The 19,724-nt window shown below is 42.0% G+C and overlaps 1 protein-coding gene across 3 annotated transcripts; it reads left to right on the top strand.

Annotated features, from left to right (window-relative positions):
• The first annotated feature begins 15,529 nt into the window (after positions 1-15,529).
• Positions 15,530-19,108, top strand: LOC123426635 (histidinol dehydrogenase, chloroplastic). Of its 3 annotated transcripts, none has more exons than XM_045110495.1 (15): positions 15,530-15,683; positions 15,765-15,884; positions 15,988-16,100; positions 16,188-16,240; positions 16,323-16,395; positions 16,704-16,805; positions 16,881-16,982; positions 17,074-17,145; positions 17,229-17,291; positions 17,381-17,422; positions 17,687-17,746; positions 17,851-17,961; positions 18,127-18,297; positions 18,518-18,608; positions 18,712-19,108. In XM_045110495.1, the coding sequence occupies exons 2-15, from the start codon at positions 15,785-15,787 to the stop codon at positions 18,984-18,986; spliced, it is 1,428 nt and encodes a 475-aa protein (XP_044966430.1). In that variant the 5' UTR covers positions 15,530-15,683; positions 15,765-15,784; the 3' UTR covers positions 18,987-19,108. The 3 variants fall into 3 exon arrangements, with proteins under 3 accessions (XP_044966430.1, XP_044966431.1, XP_044966432.1); XM_045110496.1 differs by having other exon boundaries at positions 15,759-15,884; XM_045110497.1 differs by having other exon boundaries at positions 15,531-15,683; positions 15,793-15,884.
• The last annotated feature ends 616 nt before the right edge of the window (positions 19,109-19,724 follow it).

The raw sequence follows: 19,724 nt of genomic DNA, 5'->3' as shown, positions 1-19,724 counted from the left end.
ACCTCCTCCTTTTTTTTCTTTCCTCTTGATTTTCTTCTCCTTGGCGCATAGAGCCCTTTTGGGCTGTCCCACCAGCCCACTAAGGGCTGGTGTGCCACCCTCAAGGCCTATGGGCTTCCCAGTGGGTGGGTTGCCCCCCCCCCCCCCCCCCCGCCCGGTGAACTCCCGGAACCCATTCGTCATTCCTGGTACATTCCCGGTAACTCCGAAAACCTTCCGGTAATCAAATGAGGTCATCCTATATATCAATCTTCGTTTCCGGACTATTCTGGAAACCCTCGTGACGTCTGTGATCTCATCCGGGACTCCAAACAACATTCGGTAACCAACCATATAACTCAAATACGCATAAAACAACGTCGAACCTTAAGTGTGCAGATCCTGCGGGTTCGAGAACTATGTAGACATGACCCGAGAGACTCCTCGGTCAATATCCAATAGAGGGACCTGGATGCCCATATTGGATCATACATATTCTATGAAGATCTTATCGTTTGAACCTCAGTGTCAAGGATTCATATAATCCCGTATGTCATTCCCTTTGTCCTTCGGTATGTTACTTGCCCGAGATTCGATCGTCAGTATCCGTATACCTATTTCAATCTTGTTTACCGGTAAGTCTCTTTACTCGTTCCGTAATACAAGATCCCGCAACTTACACTAAGTTACATTGCTTGCAAGGCTTGTGTGTGATGTTGTATTACCGAGTGGGCCCCGAGATACCTCTCCGTCACACGGAGTGACAAATCCCAGTCTCGATCCATACTAACTCAACTAACACCTTCGGAGATACCTGTAGAGCATCTTTATAGTCACCCAGTTACGTTGCGACGTTTGATACACACAAAGCATTCCTCCGGTGTCAGTGAGTTATATGATCTCATGGTCATAGGAATAAATACTTGACACGCAGAAAACAGTAGCAACAAAATGACACGATCAACATGCTACGTCTATTAGTTTGGGTCTAGTCCATCACGTGATTCTCCTAATGACGTGATCCAGTTATCAAGCAACAACACCTTGTTCATAATCAGAAGACACTGACTATCTTTGATCAACTGGCTAGCCAACTAGAGGCTTGCTAGGGATGGTGTTTTATCTATGTATCCACACATGTAAATGAGTCTTCATTCAATACAATTATAGCATGGATAATAAACGATTATCTTGATACAGGAATTATAATAATAACTATATTTATTATTGCCTCTAGGGCATAATTCCAACAGTCTCCCACTTGCACTAGAGTCAATAATCTAGCCCTCACATCACCATGTGAATTACATTGTAATAAATCTAACACCCATACAGTTCTGGTGTTGATCATGCTTTGGCCGTGGAAGAGGTTTAGTCAGCGGGTCTGCTACATTCAGATCCGTGTGCACTTTGCATATATTCACGTCCTCTCCCTCGACGTAGTCGCGGATGAGGTTGAAGCGTCGTTTGATGTGTCTGGTCTTCTTGTGAAACCGTGGTTCCTTTGCTAAGGCAATGGCATCAGTGTTGTCACAGAACAAGGTTATTGGATTCAGTGCGCTTGGCACCACTCCAAGATCCGTCATGAACTGCTTCATCCAGACACCTTCCTTAGCCGCCTCCGAGGCAGCCATGTACTCCGCTTCACATGTAGAACCTGCTACGACGCTTTGCTTGGAACTGCACCAGCTTACTGCACCCCCATTAAGAATAAATACGTATCCGGTTTGCGACTTAGAGTCGCCCGGATCTGTATCAAAGCTTGCATCGACGTAACCTTTTACGGCGAGCTCTTCGTCACCACCATACACGAGAAACATCTCCTTAGTCCTTTTCAGGTACTTCAGGATATTCTTGACCGCTGTCCAGTGATCCACTCCTGGATTACTCTGGAACCTACCTGCCATACTTATGGCCAGGCTAACATCCGTTCTAGTGCACAGCATCGCATACATGATAGAACCTATGGCTGAAGCATAGGGGACGGAGCGCATATGCTCTCTATCTTCATCAGTTGCTGGGCACTGAGTCTTACTCAATCTCGTACCTTGTAGAACTGGCAAGAACCCTTTCTTGGACTGTTCCATTTTGAACCTCTTCAAAACTTTATCAAGGTATGTGCTTTGTGAAAGTCCTATGAGGCGTTTTGATCTATCCCTATAGATCTTAATGCCTAGTATGTAAGCAGCTTCTCCTAGGTCCTTCATAGAGAAACTTTTATTCAAGTAACCTTTTATGCTCTCCAAAAACTCTACGTTGTTTCCAATCAGTAATATGTCATCCACATATAATATTAGAAACGCCACAGAGCTCCCACTCACTTTCTTGTAAATACAAGATTCTCCAACCACCTGTATAAACCCAAATGCTTTGATCACCTCATCAAAGCATTTGTTCCAACTCCGAGATGCTTGCACCAGTCCATAAATGGATCGCTGGAGCTTGCACACCTTGTTAGCATTCTTAGGATCGACAAAACCTTCGGGTTGTATCATATACAACTCTTCCTTAAGGAAACCGTTAAGGAACGCCGTTTTGACATCCATTTGCCAGATTTCATAATCGAAAAATGCAGCTATTGCTAACATGATTCTGACGGACTTAAGCATCGCTATGGGTGAGAAAGTCTCATCATAGTCAACTCCTTGAACTTGTGAAAAACCCTTTGCCACAAGTCGAGCTTTATAAACGGTCACATTACCGTCAGCGTCCGTCTTCCTCTTAAAGATCCATTTGTTCTGAATGGCCTTGCGGCCCTCAGGCAGTACCTCCAAAGTCCATACTTTGTTCTCATACATGGATCCTATCTCGGACTTCATGGCTTCCAGCCATTTGTTGGAATCTGAGCCAACCATTGCTTCTTCATAATTCGCAAGTTCATTGTTGTCTAACAACATGATTGATAAGACGGGATTACCGTACCACTCTGGAGCAGTACGTGGTCTCGTCGACCTGCGTGGTTCAACAGAAACTTGAACTGGAGTTTCATGATCATCATCATTAACTTCCTCCTCAACCAGCGTCGCAATGACAGAGGTTTCCCCTTGCCTTGCGCCACCATCCAGAGGGATGAGAGGTTCGACAACCTCGTCAAGTTCTATCTTCCTCCCACTCAATTCTCTCGAGAGAAACTCCTTCTCGAGAAAAGCTCCGTTTTTAGCAACAAACACTTTGCCCTCGGATTTGAGATAGAAGGTGTACCCAACTGTCTCTTTTGGGTAACCTATGAAGACGCACTTTTTCGCTTTGGGTTCCAGCTTTTCAGGCTGAAGCTTTTTGACATAAGCATCACAGCCCCAAACCTTAAGAAACGACAACTTTGGCCTTTTGCCATACCATAGTTCGTATGGTGTCGTCTCAACGGATTTTGATGGTGCCCTATTTAAAGTGAATGCAGCTGTTTCTAATGCATAGCCCCAAAATGATAACGGCAAGTCAGTAAGAGACATCATAGATCGCACCATCTCTAATAGAGTACGATTACGACGTTCGGACACACCATTACGTTGTGGTGTTCCAGGCGGTGTTAACTGTGAAACAATTCCACATTGTCTTAAGTGAGCACCAAACTCGAAACTCAGATATTCACCCCCACGATCAGACCGTAGGAACTTGATCTTCTTGTTACGATGATTTTCCACTTCACTCTGAAATTGCTTGAACTTTTCAAATGTTTCAGACTTGTGCTTCATCAAGTAGACATAACCACATCTACTTAAATCGTCAGTGAAGGTGAGAAAATAACGATATCCGCCGCGTGCCTCCACGCTCATCGGACCACACACATCGGTATGTATGATTTCCAACAAGTCACTTTCACGCTCCATTGTTCCTGAGAACGGAGTCTTAGTCATCTTGCCCATGAGGCATGGTTCGCACGTGTCAAGTGAATCAAAGTCAAGTGACTCCAAAAGTCTATCAGCATGGAGTTTCTTCATGCGCTTTACACCAATATGACCTAAGCGGCAGTGCCACAAAAATATGGCGCTATCATTGTTAACTCTAACTCTTTTGGTCTCAATGTTATGTATATGCGTATCGCTATCAAGATTCAATATGAACAATCCTTTCACATTCGGTGCATGACCATAAAAGATGTTACTCATAGAAATAGAACAACCATTATTCTCTGACTTAAAGGAGTAACCGTCTCGCAATAAACAAGATCCACATATAATGTTCATGCTCAACACAGGCACTAAATAAGAATGATTTAAGTTCATCACTAATCCTGACGGTAACTGAAGTGACACTGTGCCGACGGCGATTGCATCAACCTTGGAACCATTTCCTACGCGCATCGTCACTTCATCTTTTGCCAGCCTTCGCCTATTCCGCAGTTCCTGTTTCGAGTTGCAAATATGAGCAACAGAACCGGTATCGAATACCCAGGCACTATTACGAGAGCCGGTTAAGTACACATCAATAACATGTATATCAAATATACCTGATTTTTCTTTGCCCGCCTTCTTATCTGCCAGATACTTGGGGCAATTGCGCTTCCACTGACCCATACCCTTGCAATAGTAACACTCCGTTTCCGGCTTAGGTCCAGCTTTGGGTTTCTTCGTCGGATTGGCAACAGGCTTGACGCTCTTCTTCGAATTGCCCTTCTTGCCTTTGCCGTTTCTCTTGAAACTAGTGGTCTTATTCACCACCAACACTTGATGCTCTTTATGGAGTTCAGACTCTGCGACTTTCAGCATCGCAAACAACTCGCCGGGAGACTTGTTCATCCCTTGCATGTTGTAGTTCAACACAAAGCCTTTATAGCTTGGCGGCAGTGATTGAAGGATTCTGTCAGTGATAGCTTCTTGCGGGAGTTCAATCCCGAGCTCAGCTAGACGGTTTGACTACCCAGACATTTTGAGCACATGTTCACTGACAGATGAGTTTCCCTCCATCTTGCAAGCATAGAATTTATCGGAGGTCTCATACCTCTCGATCCGGGCGTTCTTCTGAAAGATAAACTCCAACTCCTGGAACATCTCAAATGCTCCATGACGCTCAAAGCGACGTTGAAGTCCCGGTTCTAAGCCATACAAGACTGCACATTGAACTATTGAGTAGTCCTCCTTACGTGCTAACCAAGCGTTCTTAACATCCTGATCAGCCGTAGCGGGTGGTTCATCTCCTAACGCAGCATTAAGGACATAATCCTTCTTCCCATCTTGTAAGATTAGCTTAAGATTACGAGCCCAGTCTACAAAGTTGCTTCCATCATCTTTCAACTTAGCTTTCTCTAGGAACGTATTAAAATTCAGGATGACTGTCGCGTGAGCCATGATCTACAACACAAATATATTCAAAGTGGACTTAGACTATGTTCAAGATAATTAGAGTTTAACTTAATCAAATTATTCGCTAAACTCCCACTCAAAAAGTACATCTCTCTAGTCATTTGAGTGGTTCATGATCCACTTACACTAGCTCAAGTCCGATCATCACGTGAGTTTAGTATAGTTTCAGTGGTAAGCATCCCTATGCTAATCATATCATCTATATGATTCATGATCGACCTTTCGGTCTCATGTGTTCTGAGGCCATGTCTGCACATGCTAGGCTCGTCAAGCTTAACCCGAGTGTTCCGCGTGCGCAACTGCTTTGCACCCGTTGTATGTGAACGTTGAGTCTATCACACCCGATCATCACGTGGTGTCTCGAAACGACGAACTATAGCAACGGTGCACAGTCGGGGAGAACACAATTTCGTCTTGAAATTTTAGTGAGAGATCACCTCATAATGCTACCATCGTTCTAAGCAAAATAAGGTGCATAAAAGGATTAACATCACATGCAATTCATAAGTGACATGATATGGCCATCATCACGTGCTTCTTGATCTCCGTCACCAAAGCACCGACACGATCTTCTTGTCACCGGCGCCACACCATGATCTCCATCAACGTGTTGCCATCGGGGTTGTCGTGCTACTCATGCTATTACTACTAAAGCTACATCCTAGCAAAATAGTAAACGCATCTGCAAGCACACACGTTAGTATAAAGACAACCCTATGGCTCCTGCCGGTTGCCATACCATCGACGTGCAAGTCGATATTTCTATTACAACATGATCATCTCATACATCCAATATATCACATCACATCATTGGCCATATCACATCACAGGCATACCCTGCAAAAACAAGTTAGACGTCCTCTAATTTTGTTGTTGCATGTTTTACGTGGTGACCAGGGGTATCTAGTAGGATCGCATCTTACTTGCGCAAACACCACAACAGAGATATATGAGTTTCTATTTAACCTCATCCAAGGACCTCCTCGGTCAAATCCGATTCAACTAAAGTTGGAGAAACCGACACTTGCCAGTCATCTTTGAGCAACGGAGTTACTCGTAACGATGAAACCAGTCTCTCGTAAGCGTACGAGTAATGTCGGTCCAAGCCGCTTCAATCCAACAATACCGCGGAATCAAGAAAAGACTAAGGAGGGCAGCAAAACGCACATCACCGCCCACAAAAACTTTTGTGTTCTACTCGAGAAGACATCTACACATGAACCTAGCTCATGATGCCACTGTTGGGGAACGTCGCATGGGAAACAAAAAATTTCCTACGCGCACGAAGACCTATCATGGTGATGTCCATCTACGAGAGGGGATGAGTGATCTACGTACCCTTGTAGATCGTACAGCAGAAGCGTTAGTGAACGCGGTTGATGTAGTGGAACGTCCTCACGTCCCTCGATCCGCCCCGCGAACAATCCCGCGATTAGTCCCACGATCTAGTACCGAACGGACGGCACCTCCGCGTTCAGCACACGTACAGCTCGACGATGATCTTGGCCTTCTTGATCCAGCAAGAGAGACGGAGAGGTAGAAGAGTTCTCCGGCAGCGTGACGGCGCTCCGGAGGTTGGTGATGACCTTGTCTCAGCAGGGCTCCGCCCGAGCTCCGCAGAAACGCGATCTAGAGGAAAAACCGTGGAGGTATGTGGTCGGGCTGCCGTGGAAAAGTCGTCTCAAATCAGCCCTAAAACCTCCATATATATAGGTGGGACGGAGGGGACCTTGCCTTGGGGCTCAAGGAGCCCCAAGGGGGTCGGCCGAGTCCAAGGGGGGAGGACTCGCCCCCCCCAAACCGAGTTGGACTTGGTTTGGTGGGAGGGAGTCCCCCTTCCTTCCCACCTCCTCCTTTTTTTTTCCTCTTGATTTTCTTCTCCTTGGCGCATAGAGCCCTTTTGGGCTGTCCCACCAGCCCACTAAGGGCTGGTGTGCCACCCTCAAGGCCTATGGGCTTCCCCGGGGTGGGTTGCCCCCCCCCCCCCGCCCGGTGAACTCCCGGAACCCATTCGTCATTCCTGGTACATTCCCGGTAACTCCGAAAACCTTCCGGTAATCAAATGAGGTCATCCTATATATCAATCTTCGTTTCCGGACTATTCTGGAAACCCTCGTGACGTCTGTGATCTCATCCGGGACTCCGAACAACATTCGGTAACCAACCATATAACTCAAATACGCATAAAACAACGTCGAACCTTAAGTGTGCAGATCCTGCGGGTTCGAGAACTATGTAGACATGACCCGAGAGACTCCTCGGTCAATATCCAATAGAGGGACCTGGATGCCCATATTGGATCATACATATTCTATGAAGATCTTATCGTTTGAACCTCAGTGTCAAGGATTCATATAATCCCGTATGTCATTCCCTTTGTCCTTCGGTATGTTACTTGCCCGAGATTCGATCGTCAGTATCCGTATACCTATTTCAATCTCGTTTACCGGTAAGTCTCTTTACTCGTTCCGTAATACAAGATCCCGCAACTTACACTAAGTTACATTGCTTGCAAGGCTTGTGTGTGATGTTGTATTACCGAGTGGGCCCCGAGATACCTCTCCGTCACACGGAGTGACAAATCCCAGTCTCGATCCATACTAACTCAACTAACACCTTCGGAGATACCTGTAGAGCATCTTTATAGTCACCCAGTTACGTTGCGACGTTTGATACACACAAAGCATTCCTCCGGTGTCAGTGAGTTATATGATCTCATGGTCATAGGAATAAATACTTGACACGCAGAAAACAGTAGCAACAAAATGACACGATCAACATGCTACGTCTATTAGTTTGGGTCTAGTCCATCACGTGATTCTCCTAATGACGTGATCCAGTTATCAAGCAACAACACCTTGTTCATAATCAGAAGACACTGACTATCTTTGATCAACTGGCTAGCCAACTAGAGGCTTGCTAGGGACGGTGTTTTATCTATGTATCCACACATGTAAATGAGTCTTCATTCAATACAATTATAGCATGGATAATAAACGATTATCTTGATACAGGAATTATAATAATAACTATATTTATTATTGCCTCTAGGGCATAATTCCAACAGTATTTTGTACTCAACTATGCATGTGAACTACTTTCTTATTGCTCGTGTAGAGAACCACCAAAGAAGAGGAGGAATACTACCAAATCAGCCGAGTCATCCATTGTGCCAACAGGTGATGAAGCACTCGTAGCCACTATGTATTTTCCACCAAGGTTAATAATACTACACATATGCTTGTTGCAAATGAAAACTGAGTTTGATTAGTGCCAAATAAAAACTGAGTTTGATTTGTGTGTATTCATCTAATTCATAGCCAAAGCTTAGAAATTACAACCAAGAAGAAGGGAAAACATAGCCAAACTTTGGAGACTATAAATAAGAAAATGGAAAATGGTGTAAAAGCCGAGCTTTGCTAATTATATATTTTAATATCACATATAATGCATGGTTCATGTCGTTACTTGCTCTCAAATTACTGCTGCCATACATGTACAATTGTAGATCAAGGAAGGGGAAGAAGATGGAGCTTGCTAAAAAGGATGGAAGTTGTGTTATGGTGCCTTTTGATAGCCCTACAATGGGCACTAGAAGAAAAAAGACTAACCCAGAGAGCCATGCAATGAGTACAAGAAGCAAAAGAAGGCTCCGCTTGTGAACAAAATTTCATTTCTTTCGGTTAAAGTCACTTCTGTTGCTGCTCATGTCGTATTGTGTGGACTCATGTATGTGAAGCTTTGGTCAATTTTGTGCAATCCATATGATGATGGACTTCGACTATGTAGGCGAACCTCGATATGATGGCAATCCTTTTGTGTTGCTCATATGATGTGGACTTGGATGTTGGACCCATATATGTGAATCTCGATATGTTGTACGTGATATATGTGTATTTGGATGTGAGCTTGAATGTTTATATGCAAATCTAAATACTATTTGTTGAAATATATGTATATGTGAATTGTGTGATCTTGATATGCATCAAATTATAGGGGAGGTTCTGCCAAATTTTTGAACTACTTTGTATGTGAAGAATTTTGGTCACAACTTCATCAGGGATAAAATCGTCTTCTGAGGTATCATTTAACAGTGTTAATGGTCAAAATGGATGGAAGTGTTAGAAAGGGAACAAATGTTAGTGTTGGTGTTACATAAGGAAGAAACACTTTTGCAGTGTTAAATAACACAAACAAATTTATGCTAGTGTTAAATAAGGAATTCTCTCAAAAAAATTCCATCAAAACCTATCAATATGGTACCTAGTTATGAAGATCGTGACGCGAGAAATCCAACGATGAAAACGGTTCGAGATTTTGATGCACGGTTTAAGAGATAAAACATTTTTTCAAGAATGAATACTCCTGCCCTCTGCATCAAAGTGATGAGTATAGCCATTTTATTATATTACTGCACAGAACCCAACAGAACAGATACATGGATCAATCTGTAGACACCTCCTCGCAACTATTGTTGCTACACCTACAAGTTTGATGATGTGTCTTATTCACATATCAACACACAACATCTATTCCACTGGCCTCAACAAGCCGCCCGCTCGAAGATGAAACATTTTGAATAAACGAATCTACAAAAAAGGAGAAAAAAACTCTCAAGCTACGACAAGTGATGCACACATAGTGGACCACTTGTCGCAACATGGGGGTAGGACCGTAGGAGTGACCTTTATAAACAATACTCCTTAATCAGTGATTTCGACTAAAGTTTTGAAGCTTTCTTAAAGTTTTGCATCATGTTTTGCTACTGTTATTTATAGTGTTTTTATGCATCATGCCACTTTATGAGTAATTCTAATGCCTTTTCTCTCGTAATATGCAAGATTTACATAAAGAGGGAGAATGCCAACATATGGAATTCTGGACCTGAAAAAGCTACATCACAGATACCTATTCTGCACATCTCCAAATGGGCTGAAACTTCACGGAGAATATTTTTGAAATAAATAAAAAATACTGGAAGAAAGAAGTACGAGAGGGGGGCTACCAGGTTCCCATTAGGCACCAAGGCACACTAGCCCCCCTCGCGCGCCCTGGTGAGTAGTGGGTCACCCGACCCACTTATAGCGACCATCTTCTGGTATATTCAATTTTAACCTAGGAAAAATAAAGAGAGGACTTTCGAGACGGAGCTTCGCTGTCTTGAGGAGGAACTTGAGCAGGAGCACTTTTACCCTCCGGCGTAACGATTTCGCTGGGGGAACTTCCCTCCCATAGGGGGAAATCGAGGCCATCGTCATCACCAACAACCCTCTCATCTTGGGGATGCCAATTTTCATCAACATCTTCAACAACATCATCTCCTCTCAAAACCCTAGTTCATCTCTTGTGCTCAATCTTGTACGGGAACCTCAGATTGGTACCTGGGGTGACTAGTAGTGTTGATTACATCTTGTAATTGATGCTTTATGGTTTATTTGGTGGAAGATCATATATTCAGATCCAATATGCTATTTAATACCCTGTTGATCATGTGCATGTTCATCACTTGTGAGTAGTTACTTTTGTTCTTGAGACCACGGGAGATGTCATGTTGCAAGTAGTCATGTGAAGTTGATATTCGTTCGATATTTTGATGGTATGAATGTTGTGATTCCCTTAGTGCTGTTATGTGAACGTTGACTACATGACCCTTCACCATCTTTGGGCCTAAGGGAATGATTGTGAAGTAGTTATTAGATGATGGGTTGCGAGAGTGACAGAAACTTAAACCCTAGTTTATGCGCTATTTCGTAAGGGACTGATTTGGATCCATATGTTTAATGCTATGGTTAGAATTTAATCTTAATACTTTTGTCGTAGTTACGGATGCTTGCGAGGCGGTTAATCATAAGTGGGAGGTTTGTTCAAGTAAGAACAACACCCAAGCACGAGTCGACCCACATATCAAATTATCAAAGTACCAAACACAAATTAATCCAACATGACGAAAGTGACTAGATGAAATTCCCGTGTGCCCTCAAGAATGCTTTGCCTATTATAAAAAACTGTTCCAGCCTGTTCATTGCCACAAAAGGATTGGGCTACCTTTCTGCACTTATTGTTACTATTGTTACTCGTTACTTGTTACAATTATCTTGCTATAAATAACTTGTTACCGCTATTTCAGTGCTTGCAGAAATTACCTTGCTAGAAACCGCTTGTTATTTCCTTCTGCTTCTCGTTGGGTTTGACACTCTTACTTATCGAAAGGACTACGACTGACCCGTTATACTTGTGGGTCATGAGACGCCACGCCGCTCCAGCTTAAGCCCATTGTTGAATTTGTCACCAATAATTAGGTCAACACATATATTGATCAATAAGAAATCATTTAAAAGGCTAGCCAAAATGGTGAGATACTGATATACATGATAAATATATCTAGATATAAAACATATATTGATCCTGGTATGCGAGTTTCCCAAATAATTAAGACACAACAGGTTCATATACTCATTCATAGATGTATGAGACGATAAGATAACGGCTGAGCAACATAAACTCAGCTTCAAAGTGTAAATACAGTGTTCCCTGGTCTTTTCTCTCTGCCTATTGAAATAATGCATGATGATATGAGAAAGATTAGACACATTTACAACAAAACTAATAAGGAGTGCTCGCTTAATGGTCAAGTTAACCACTGCCAAGCGATACTCAGCATGCAAGAGAAAGTGTAGGAAGAACTTGAATTGATCTTTCCTACTCCATGTCCACTTTAATGAACCAAAGAAAGCTCCTCAAAGTCGAAAATCAACATCACCTCCTACTCCTTATATGCTACAATGCACGGAAGAAAGTTACTCAGTCGGAGATCAACATCCGCCATTCAAGCAATGCACTTGGTATACAGATATCAAGTCAATATATTAGGTCCTACATCCAATTAGCAAAGACATCATGGTGTCATTTTAGGAAATCCGGAAAAGGTTATATCTTTCATGGAGCACTATGTGGTGATCTAACTACTTATAGTAGTAGGGAAAATTAAAGTCATGTTACTTTAAATCGACATTGCGCCTCTTGTCAAAGCAACTTGTTGTGCCTAACATCTCAGACTGTTTGCTTTTCTCCATGCATTCTTGGAGTTGGACATTATTTTCTAGTGATCAAAGTCGAGGTTGTTCTTAGGAAAATGATTCGGAACGGAATGTCTCTATTAAACTCTCATTGCTTATAGATAGTTAGATACATAGTTGTGTCCTTTGGGGTTGGTGTCATTGCTCAATCCAATAGTTGGCGTCCTTGCTCTTCCTTTGGGGTTCCATAGTTGGTACAACAATTGTATGTTCACCTGAACATTTCAAACATATCATGATGTCAGTATTGGAAACTTCCTTCTGTCTAGATTAATATAAGGAAAAATGCCTACTCATGATCAATTTTTATTACTAAAGATGAAAAAGGCATTCGAGAGATAGATGGGGACCCTCCTAGTTTCCTTTTGGAGCATATTAAATTCAAAAAAACCTTAAGAATAATATAGAATAACCTCGAAGATAAGGGACATGTCAAATTCAAATGCACAAAAACCATCGCACAAAAATCAAAATCAAAATCTAGCATTTCATCTAAACCATCAAGGCATTTAAGAAGAGCAAGCATACCTAAGAAAACATAACAGAAAAAACAAAAACAAAATCTAGCTAAAATGTAATCTAATGAATATCTGCATCTAATGAAGCTGAAATAAAAATGATTCTACACGGAAAGAATATGTTCCCGGACATGTGGGTCTCACCTCTGTAGCCAAGACCCCTTTATTGTGTGCAAAGAAAAATCATGAACATAGTCATAGGACAACAAAAATGTTGCACTCCTTTACTAAATGATTTTTGGCAAACAAAGAGTTACATTAAAAAATGTACTACCTCCGTCCAGAATTACTTGTGGCACAAATGTATAAAAATGGATATATCCAGAATTAAAATACATCTAGATATATTTGTTCCTATGACAAGTATTTCCGTACGGAGCAGTACATCATAAGACCAAGTTTTCTTATTCACCAAATTTCATTGGAGCTCTAGAGATCTAAAATTTGAACGAAAAAAGGTTCAAACATGAGGATCTCTGCTAATCCAAGCTTATGAACCGGCATGAGAATCTTTGAGATCATGAGGTGCATGCAACTACTCAGTAATCTTGTTGAGCATATGTGGATCCACAATGGAATGAGCTAATATTTAAATTGTGCACCTAAAATTAATTTTATATAAGAACTATGTATTTTTTGGTACCAACATTTGCTATTTATGTGATGCATTAGCATGTATGATGGACATGCATAAATTTTCATGGATTTGAGACTCCGATTTGAGGTATATGGTTGTCGGGTCCGAGATATGAGGGGTTGTTTAGATGCCTCCGCGCAAATGCCTGAACGGGTCCACGGAAGTTTGAGGTGCTGGATTTTTCAAATCTGGCTATAGATATTATGAGAAAGCAACAATGGATATTTCCTATGGGGAAGAAAGCGGGTTGTTGGTTGATGTCTAGGAGCAGAGATAAAACATTTTTTAATAATTGCGAGTCTAGTAAACTCTATGAGAAAAATTGTAAATATTCCACTAAGACTTGTTTGAAATGGGGCTATTTTTGTGACGATGCCAAAAAGAGCCTAAACCTAGCAAAAAGTCACTTTGATGGACGGGTGCATTGGAGCCCTTTATTTTGAATAGTGTCAAAATGGTATTTTGATGTTTCAAAAAATTCTAAAAACAATTTCACATGTTCATATGTATGTATGTTACACATGTGAAAATTTTGATGATGAAACAAGTAACCATGTGAGTTACACAGAAATGATAAAATCATGAATTTAAAAAGATGAACAATGCATGTATTATTCACTATTAAGAAATTGTCTTTTTGTCATTTTTGTATAGCTCACATGTTTACTTGTTTCATCACCAAACTTTACACATGTATAATATCCAATCATATGATCATGTAGAATTCTGTTCGGATTTATTCATTGAAAATTTAAATCTGATTTTTAAACTATTTAAAATAAAGTCCTCCAATGTATCCATGTTCCAAAAATGCACTCTCCTAAACCTAGACCGTATATTGTGTTAGGGTAAACACCGCAAAATGTTGTAGATGTATCTTTTGTATCAGTCAGTTTTCACCCATTTCAATATTTTATAAGGTTTTTTTCTTTTATGAAAATTCCAAATGGAGGCCGAACTTCATGGAGGTTTTAATATGAAACTTCAAACTCAAAAAAATAGTTTGGAAAAATTCTGAAAAAATTGCAGGCTTTTTAGACTGATGTAGGTGTAGATGTGTGTAAATTTTTAGCCAAAAAAATAGTTCAAACCTAGAGAGATGATGTAGATGTGTGTAAATTTTCAGGTGAAAATACGTTCAATGGGAGCTATACAAAAGTAAATCCGGGCTTTTTAGCATATGCATTGTTCATCTTCAAAGTCCATGTTTTTTTGCGCAGCTTACAATTGAAGTTATTTGATCTGAAAATTTACACACATACACATTGCATCCTTGTATACCTGTGTATTTTCTCCAGATCTTTTTGAAACTAAAAAAATTTGAATTTTAAAAAATAGAAAAATCAAGGCCTCCGTGTAGCTCGGTCTTGAAAATGCCCCACTCCTATATTTCAAGACTACATTTTAAAACATTTATAGCAAAAATGATTTATTTTTAGGGGCGTGTTACACCTTCATTGGCTGATCTTTTTGAAATATTAGCCAGCTCGCGAGCAGTTAGATTTCCCGCATCGAGCGAGCCGCATCTTAATCATTGCAACACAGGTCTTGTTGCAAAATTATATCTGCAACATTTTTCTTGTTGCAGATTTTTTTGCAACAACTGTTTTGTTATAAAAGAATTATAACTTAGATTTTTGTTGCAGATATTTTTTTACAACCGAGGTCTTGTTATAAAAAAATTCATAACAAAGATTTTATTGCAAAACATAAACCTGTTGTAAATAATTGCAACACCGTATATATTTTAAAAACATACTCCATGTTGCACCAACGCGTCCGACGAATGATGGTATGGTCCTCACTTGAATGTGTGTCATGCAAGAAAGGTGACGGATGGGACGCTACGATCCGCCAGGTGATGGTAATCTTTTCCCTTATTTTTAAGTGTGTTTTTGCAACCGGATTGAGCCAAGATGTTGAGCCCACCGTCCGAACTGCAAATGTGTGTGGCAGCACTCGGGCCGCCTAGGCTCGGCCCATCAAAATAAGCATCGCCACCTACGGCCTATCCAGCGCCGCCACTCTCTCGTTTTCCCCATCCCTTGAGACGGCGCCTCCTTTGCCGGAGCACTCAGCACAGTAGACCACGGTCACGGACATCGGCGACCTCCTTCACAGCGTCGCTTTGCCGCCGGCCGTAGAAACCCTTCACCGCCGCCGTTTGGTTTCGGTTCGTCTCCCTACCTTCCGTTCGGCTTAACCATAGCGTATCTTCCCCCATGCTTCTGATTCTCCAACGCCCCAGAAACAGAATTGAATCGGGCTCTGTTGATGGGCAGCTTGCGCGCTCCGCCTCAGCTCGCCGGCGGTACCAGCCTCGGTCGCGGTTACCGGCTCTGTCTTGCCTCCTCCGGGGTCCCCAAATCCAAAGGTGCGAGCTTTTGACTTGCGTATTCTGTTGTTGTTAGCCTTTGGTTCCTAAGCTAGTTGGATAAGATTCTCTGGACTGTAATTTGCCTACTTGGTTGTTTCAGTGTTGGGTGTTAGCTGCGCGATGAAGTCCTATAGGCTGTCCGATCTCAGCGATGCCGAGGTTAGCGGCCTCAAGGCGCGCCCTCGCATTGATTTCACCTCCATTTTCAGCACGGTAAGATAATAGTGAGGTTATTCATGGGTATGGAGTTGAAATTGTGCCCTAGTCTGACATCCATGGGATTTTGATTTGTGGGATTAGGTGAATCCGATTGTTGAAGATGTGCGAGCCAGAGGTGATGCTGCGGTTAAGGAGTAAGTGTTGTGTACTGTTTGAACGTTCTGTTCATGGCCTATTGCAGAACTTTTCTTACTTTGTTGTACATGGTCTGTTCAGTTATACAGAAAAGTTTGACAAGGTCACTCTCGATAATGCTGTTGTGCGTGTTAGGGATCTCCCAGATGCAGAGGTACCCATCTTGTGATGTGCATTTACGTTCTGCACTTGTCTTGTTAATTTAACCGAAGTCACAAGCAGATAATTTTCAGTTTTTTCTCTCCACATGCCATGTTGATATATCATACATGGCTTGTTTGGTTCCTTATTTCTTCAGTTGCAGCTCGCCATTCCATTCTAGGTTTTATCTACTTGCGTTCAGATGTTTCTAATCCTTAGAAATAAGTACACCTGATGTCAGTATATTTTGTGTCCAGATTCAGATGTTTTTTTTTCATTTGCTAGATGATTTTGGCTGTCTTACCTTCATCAAATTTGCAGCTTGATCCAGCTGTGAAGGAAGCCTTTGATGTGGCATATGACAATATTTATGCCTTCCATGTTTCACAAAAGTCGCCAGAAAAGACAGTGGAGAATATGAAAGTAAGAGAATAAGAGATGCTTTGATGCCCCCATTTACGTTTTGGCCTTTCTATATGCTTATGCTTATTTGTGAAGGGTGTGAGATGTAAAAGGATAACTAGATGCATTGGTTCTGTCGGGCTGTATGTTCCAGGGGGCACTGCAGTCTTGCCTTCAACTGCATTGATGCTTGCTGTGGTATGCTCATGTTTATTCAAATACTCTATACTAAGATACCTGCAGTTATTCATTGTCTTAAATTTCTCATGTGGATTCTCTTTTTTAACAGCCTGCGCAGATTGCTGGATGCAAAACTGTAGTTCTTGCCACACCCCCTAGTCGTGATGGTAGCATATGTAAGGTACGCTTTGTGGGGCATGGAAATGCTGCTGTTTTTGTAAGGTGAAATTGAAGAAATCTGAACATTATTCCTATTTTGTGCAGGAGGTTTTGTACTGTGCCAAGAAAGCTGGTGTTACACACATACTAAAAGCTGGTGGCGCTCAGGTATAAGGATATTTTGAGATATTGTTTGTTTCTATGTAGTTCAATGTTATCGATGTCCTTCAATTATTTTAAATGTTCTCTACTTTCAGGCAATCTCCGCTATGGCATGGGGAACTGCATCATGCCCAAAGGTGCTCAAGATCTATTCCACTATGATTTACTTGTTCAAAATCCGTAGGGCATTTTATGTCTTGATCATGAAACTTGTACAATGTATTGAGATGCACTTGTTAAAGGACTGTAAATAAAACTTCATTGAGTTGAGCACTTCTGTGGAGTCATATCATGCTCTTTGCAGTTCATAACCTGCTCAAAATGTCTATGCAAATGTAGGCGTGTGCACTCGTTAGATGCAAAGATTGTTCCTCATTCTATCTTTGTAACTCGCTTGGCAGGTTGAGAAAATATTTGGTCCTGGCAACCAGTATGTCACAGCTGCTAAAATGATTCTTCAGGTCTATTCTGCTCTTTCTGTGTAAATCATAACCTGTATCTGCCTTTTCCGGCATCTTCTTTCTGTGCATTCCTTTTTGTGGTTCTTATTCTTATTTGACTGCAGAACAGCGAAGCTATGGTCTCTATAGACATGCCTGCTGGCCCTTCAGAAGTTCTGGTAATTGCTGACAAATATGCCAACCCAGTTCATGTTGCCGCTGATCTGCTATCTCAGGTATGTTCCCTTCCTGTTACTCTGCTCTGTAATGCCAGAGTGTGTAGGTTGAGTTGACTATTGTTCATTAAACCTGAGGATAACTGATAAAGATAAGATAATATTGATATTTGCGAATCATTTTAATGTATGTGTTAGATCACAGTTGGTTGGTCTATCTTGTAGGCAGAACATGGCCCAGATAGTCAGGTTGTGCTAGTTATTGCGGGAGATGGTGTTGATTTAGGTGCCATTGAAGCAGAAGTTAGCAAGCAGTGTGATGCTCTTCCTAGAGGAGACTTTGCTTCCAAAGCACTTGGCCACAGTTTCACTGTGTTTGCCAGAGATATGGTTGAGGTAATTATTCGTTCGTGTCATTCCTTACTATACCCGCCTGGTTCATCGCCTGCGATGCAAAAGGGCTATCGTTTTATGGCCTTTGTCCTTAGATGCTTGCTTCTAAAAGGAGTTAGCTATCAGTATGCATTGTAGAAATTTGAAGTCGTGAATTAAGAACTATCTGGTTACTTCCTGTTCTCAAGGATTGTTGACCTCCCCTGTTTGTCCCCCTTTTCAGGCATTATCATTCTCAAATACGTATGCTCCTGAGCATTTGATCATCAATGTAAAGGAAGCCGAGCAATGGGAGGAGCTCATCGAGAATGCAGGTAGGCATGGCCATCAGAGCTTAGTTGAAGCCAAACGCATCTTGATTCGTATCCCACTCCTTGCATACTTCGACCTGCTTAGTGTTTGGTCTTGCAACTACAGGGTCAGTTTTCCTGGGACAATGGACCCCCGAGAGCGTGGGCGACTACGCCAGTGGGACGAACCATGTCCTCCCAACCTATGGTTACGCGAGGATGTACAGCGGTGTGTCGCTGAACTCTTTCCTCAAGTACATTACTGTTCAATCCTTGACCGAAGAAGGGCTGAGAAGGCTGGGTCCCTACGTCGCAAAGATGGCAGAGGTCGAAGGGCTAGAAGCGCACAAGCGAGCTGTTACCCTCAGATTGCAAGAGATTGAAGCCACTGTAACCGTGTAAACTGTTAACATGGTCTGTTGTACCTGTCTATCTGATGCTTGGGAACTGATATTTTTCTTCATTATGGGATGGAACCTGCCAGAGTTTAAGGTGACGAATACGAAAGTTGTTTCATGGAATAATGCTACTTGTGTCGATCTTTTAAGGGCCTGCTACGCATCCACCGGTGGATGTTTACTAAACATTCACCACTTGGTGGGCCGTCCGATCTACGCGTAGCCGTCCGATCTGCTCCGGCCAGGCACCCTATAATTCCTGAAACGATGGATGAGTTGCAGAAACTTTTGCTTTGTTGCAAGAAATAAATTTTACACCCGTTAATTCCTGAAACAACGGTCAAGTTTCAGAAACAATTTGCTTGTTGCAGAATTTTTTTTCTTCGTCTTTCTGCAACATAGGTACTTTTGTGGAAAGATGTTTTTGTAACAAAGGTCATGTTTCAGGAATTTTTGCAACAAAAGGTATTATGGACACGTGTTGAACATACGAGCCGACGGACAGGAAACACGCGATCAGCCGATAGAACGTGATCTTTTTCCATCTTTTTTAAATGAATAAACTTGTGAGCATAGTTTGTTGAGACAAGTCCATGTCTCTTGTGCCATAATCTCATGATATTTTGATATTGTGGCAAATGGCTAGCAGAATGCCCTCTATCTCGCTGGCTCATCATAAGCTGCGTTCCAGGAGCCGGCAGCCAAAAATGTCACCGCTGAGAGAGGTCCCCCGGACTGTAGT

The sequence above is a fragment of the Hordeum vulgare genome, chromosome 2H, assembly GCF_904849725.1.
Source record: "Hordeum vulgare subsp. vulgare chromosome 2H, MorexV3_pseudomolecules_assembly, whole genome shotgun sequence".
Classification (NCBI taxonomy): domain Eukaryota; kingdom Viridiplantae; phylum Streptophyta; class Magnoliopsida; order Poales; family Poaceae; genus Hordeum; species Hordeum vulgare.
Note: the sequence above shows the minus strand (reverse complement) of the source record. Positions and strands in the feature narration are given on the sequence as shown.

What these genes read in the sequence shown, in the direction of transcription:
- LOC123426635 (XM_045110495.1), top strand. Translation starts at nt 15,785, where the DNA reads ATGGGCAGCTTGCGCGCTCCGCCTCAGCTCGCCGGCGGTACCAGCCTC. An exon ending in CGGGGTCCCCAAATCCAAAG is followed by an intron (nt 15,885 to 15,987) that starts GTGCGAGCTTTT and finishes TGGTTGTTTCAG; the next exon opens with TGTTGGGTGTTAGCTGCGCG. An exon ending in CTGCATTGATGCTTGCTGTG is followed by an intron (nt 16,983 to 17,073) that starts GTATGCTCATGT and finishes CTTTTTTAACAG; the next exon opens with CCTGCGCAGATTGCTGGATG.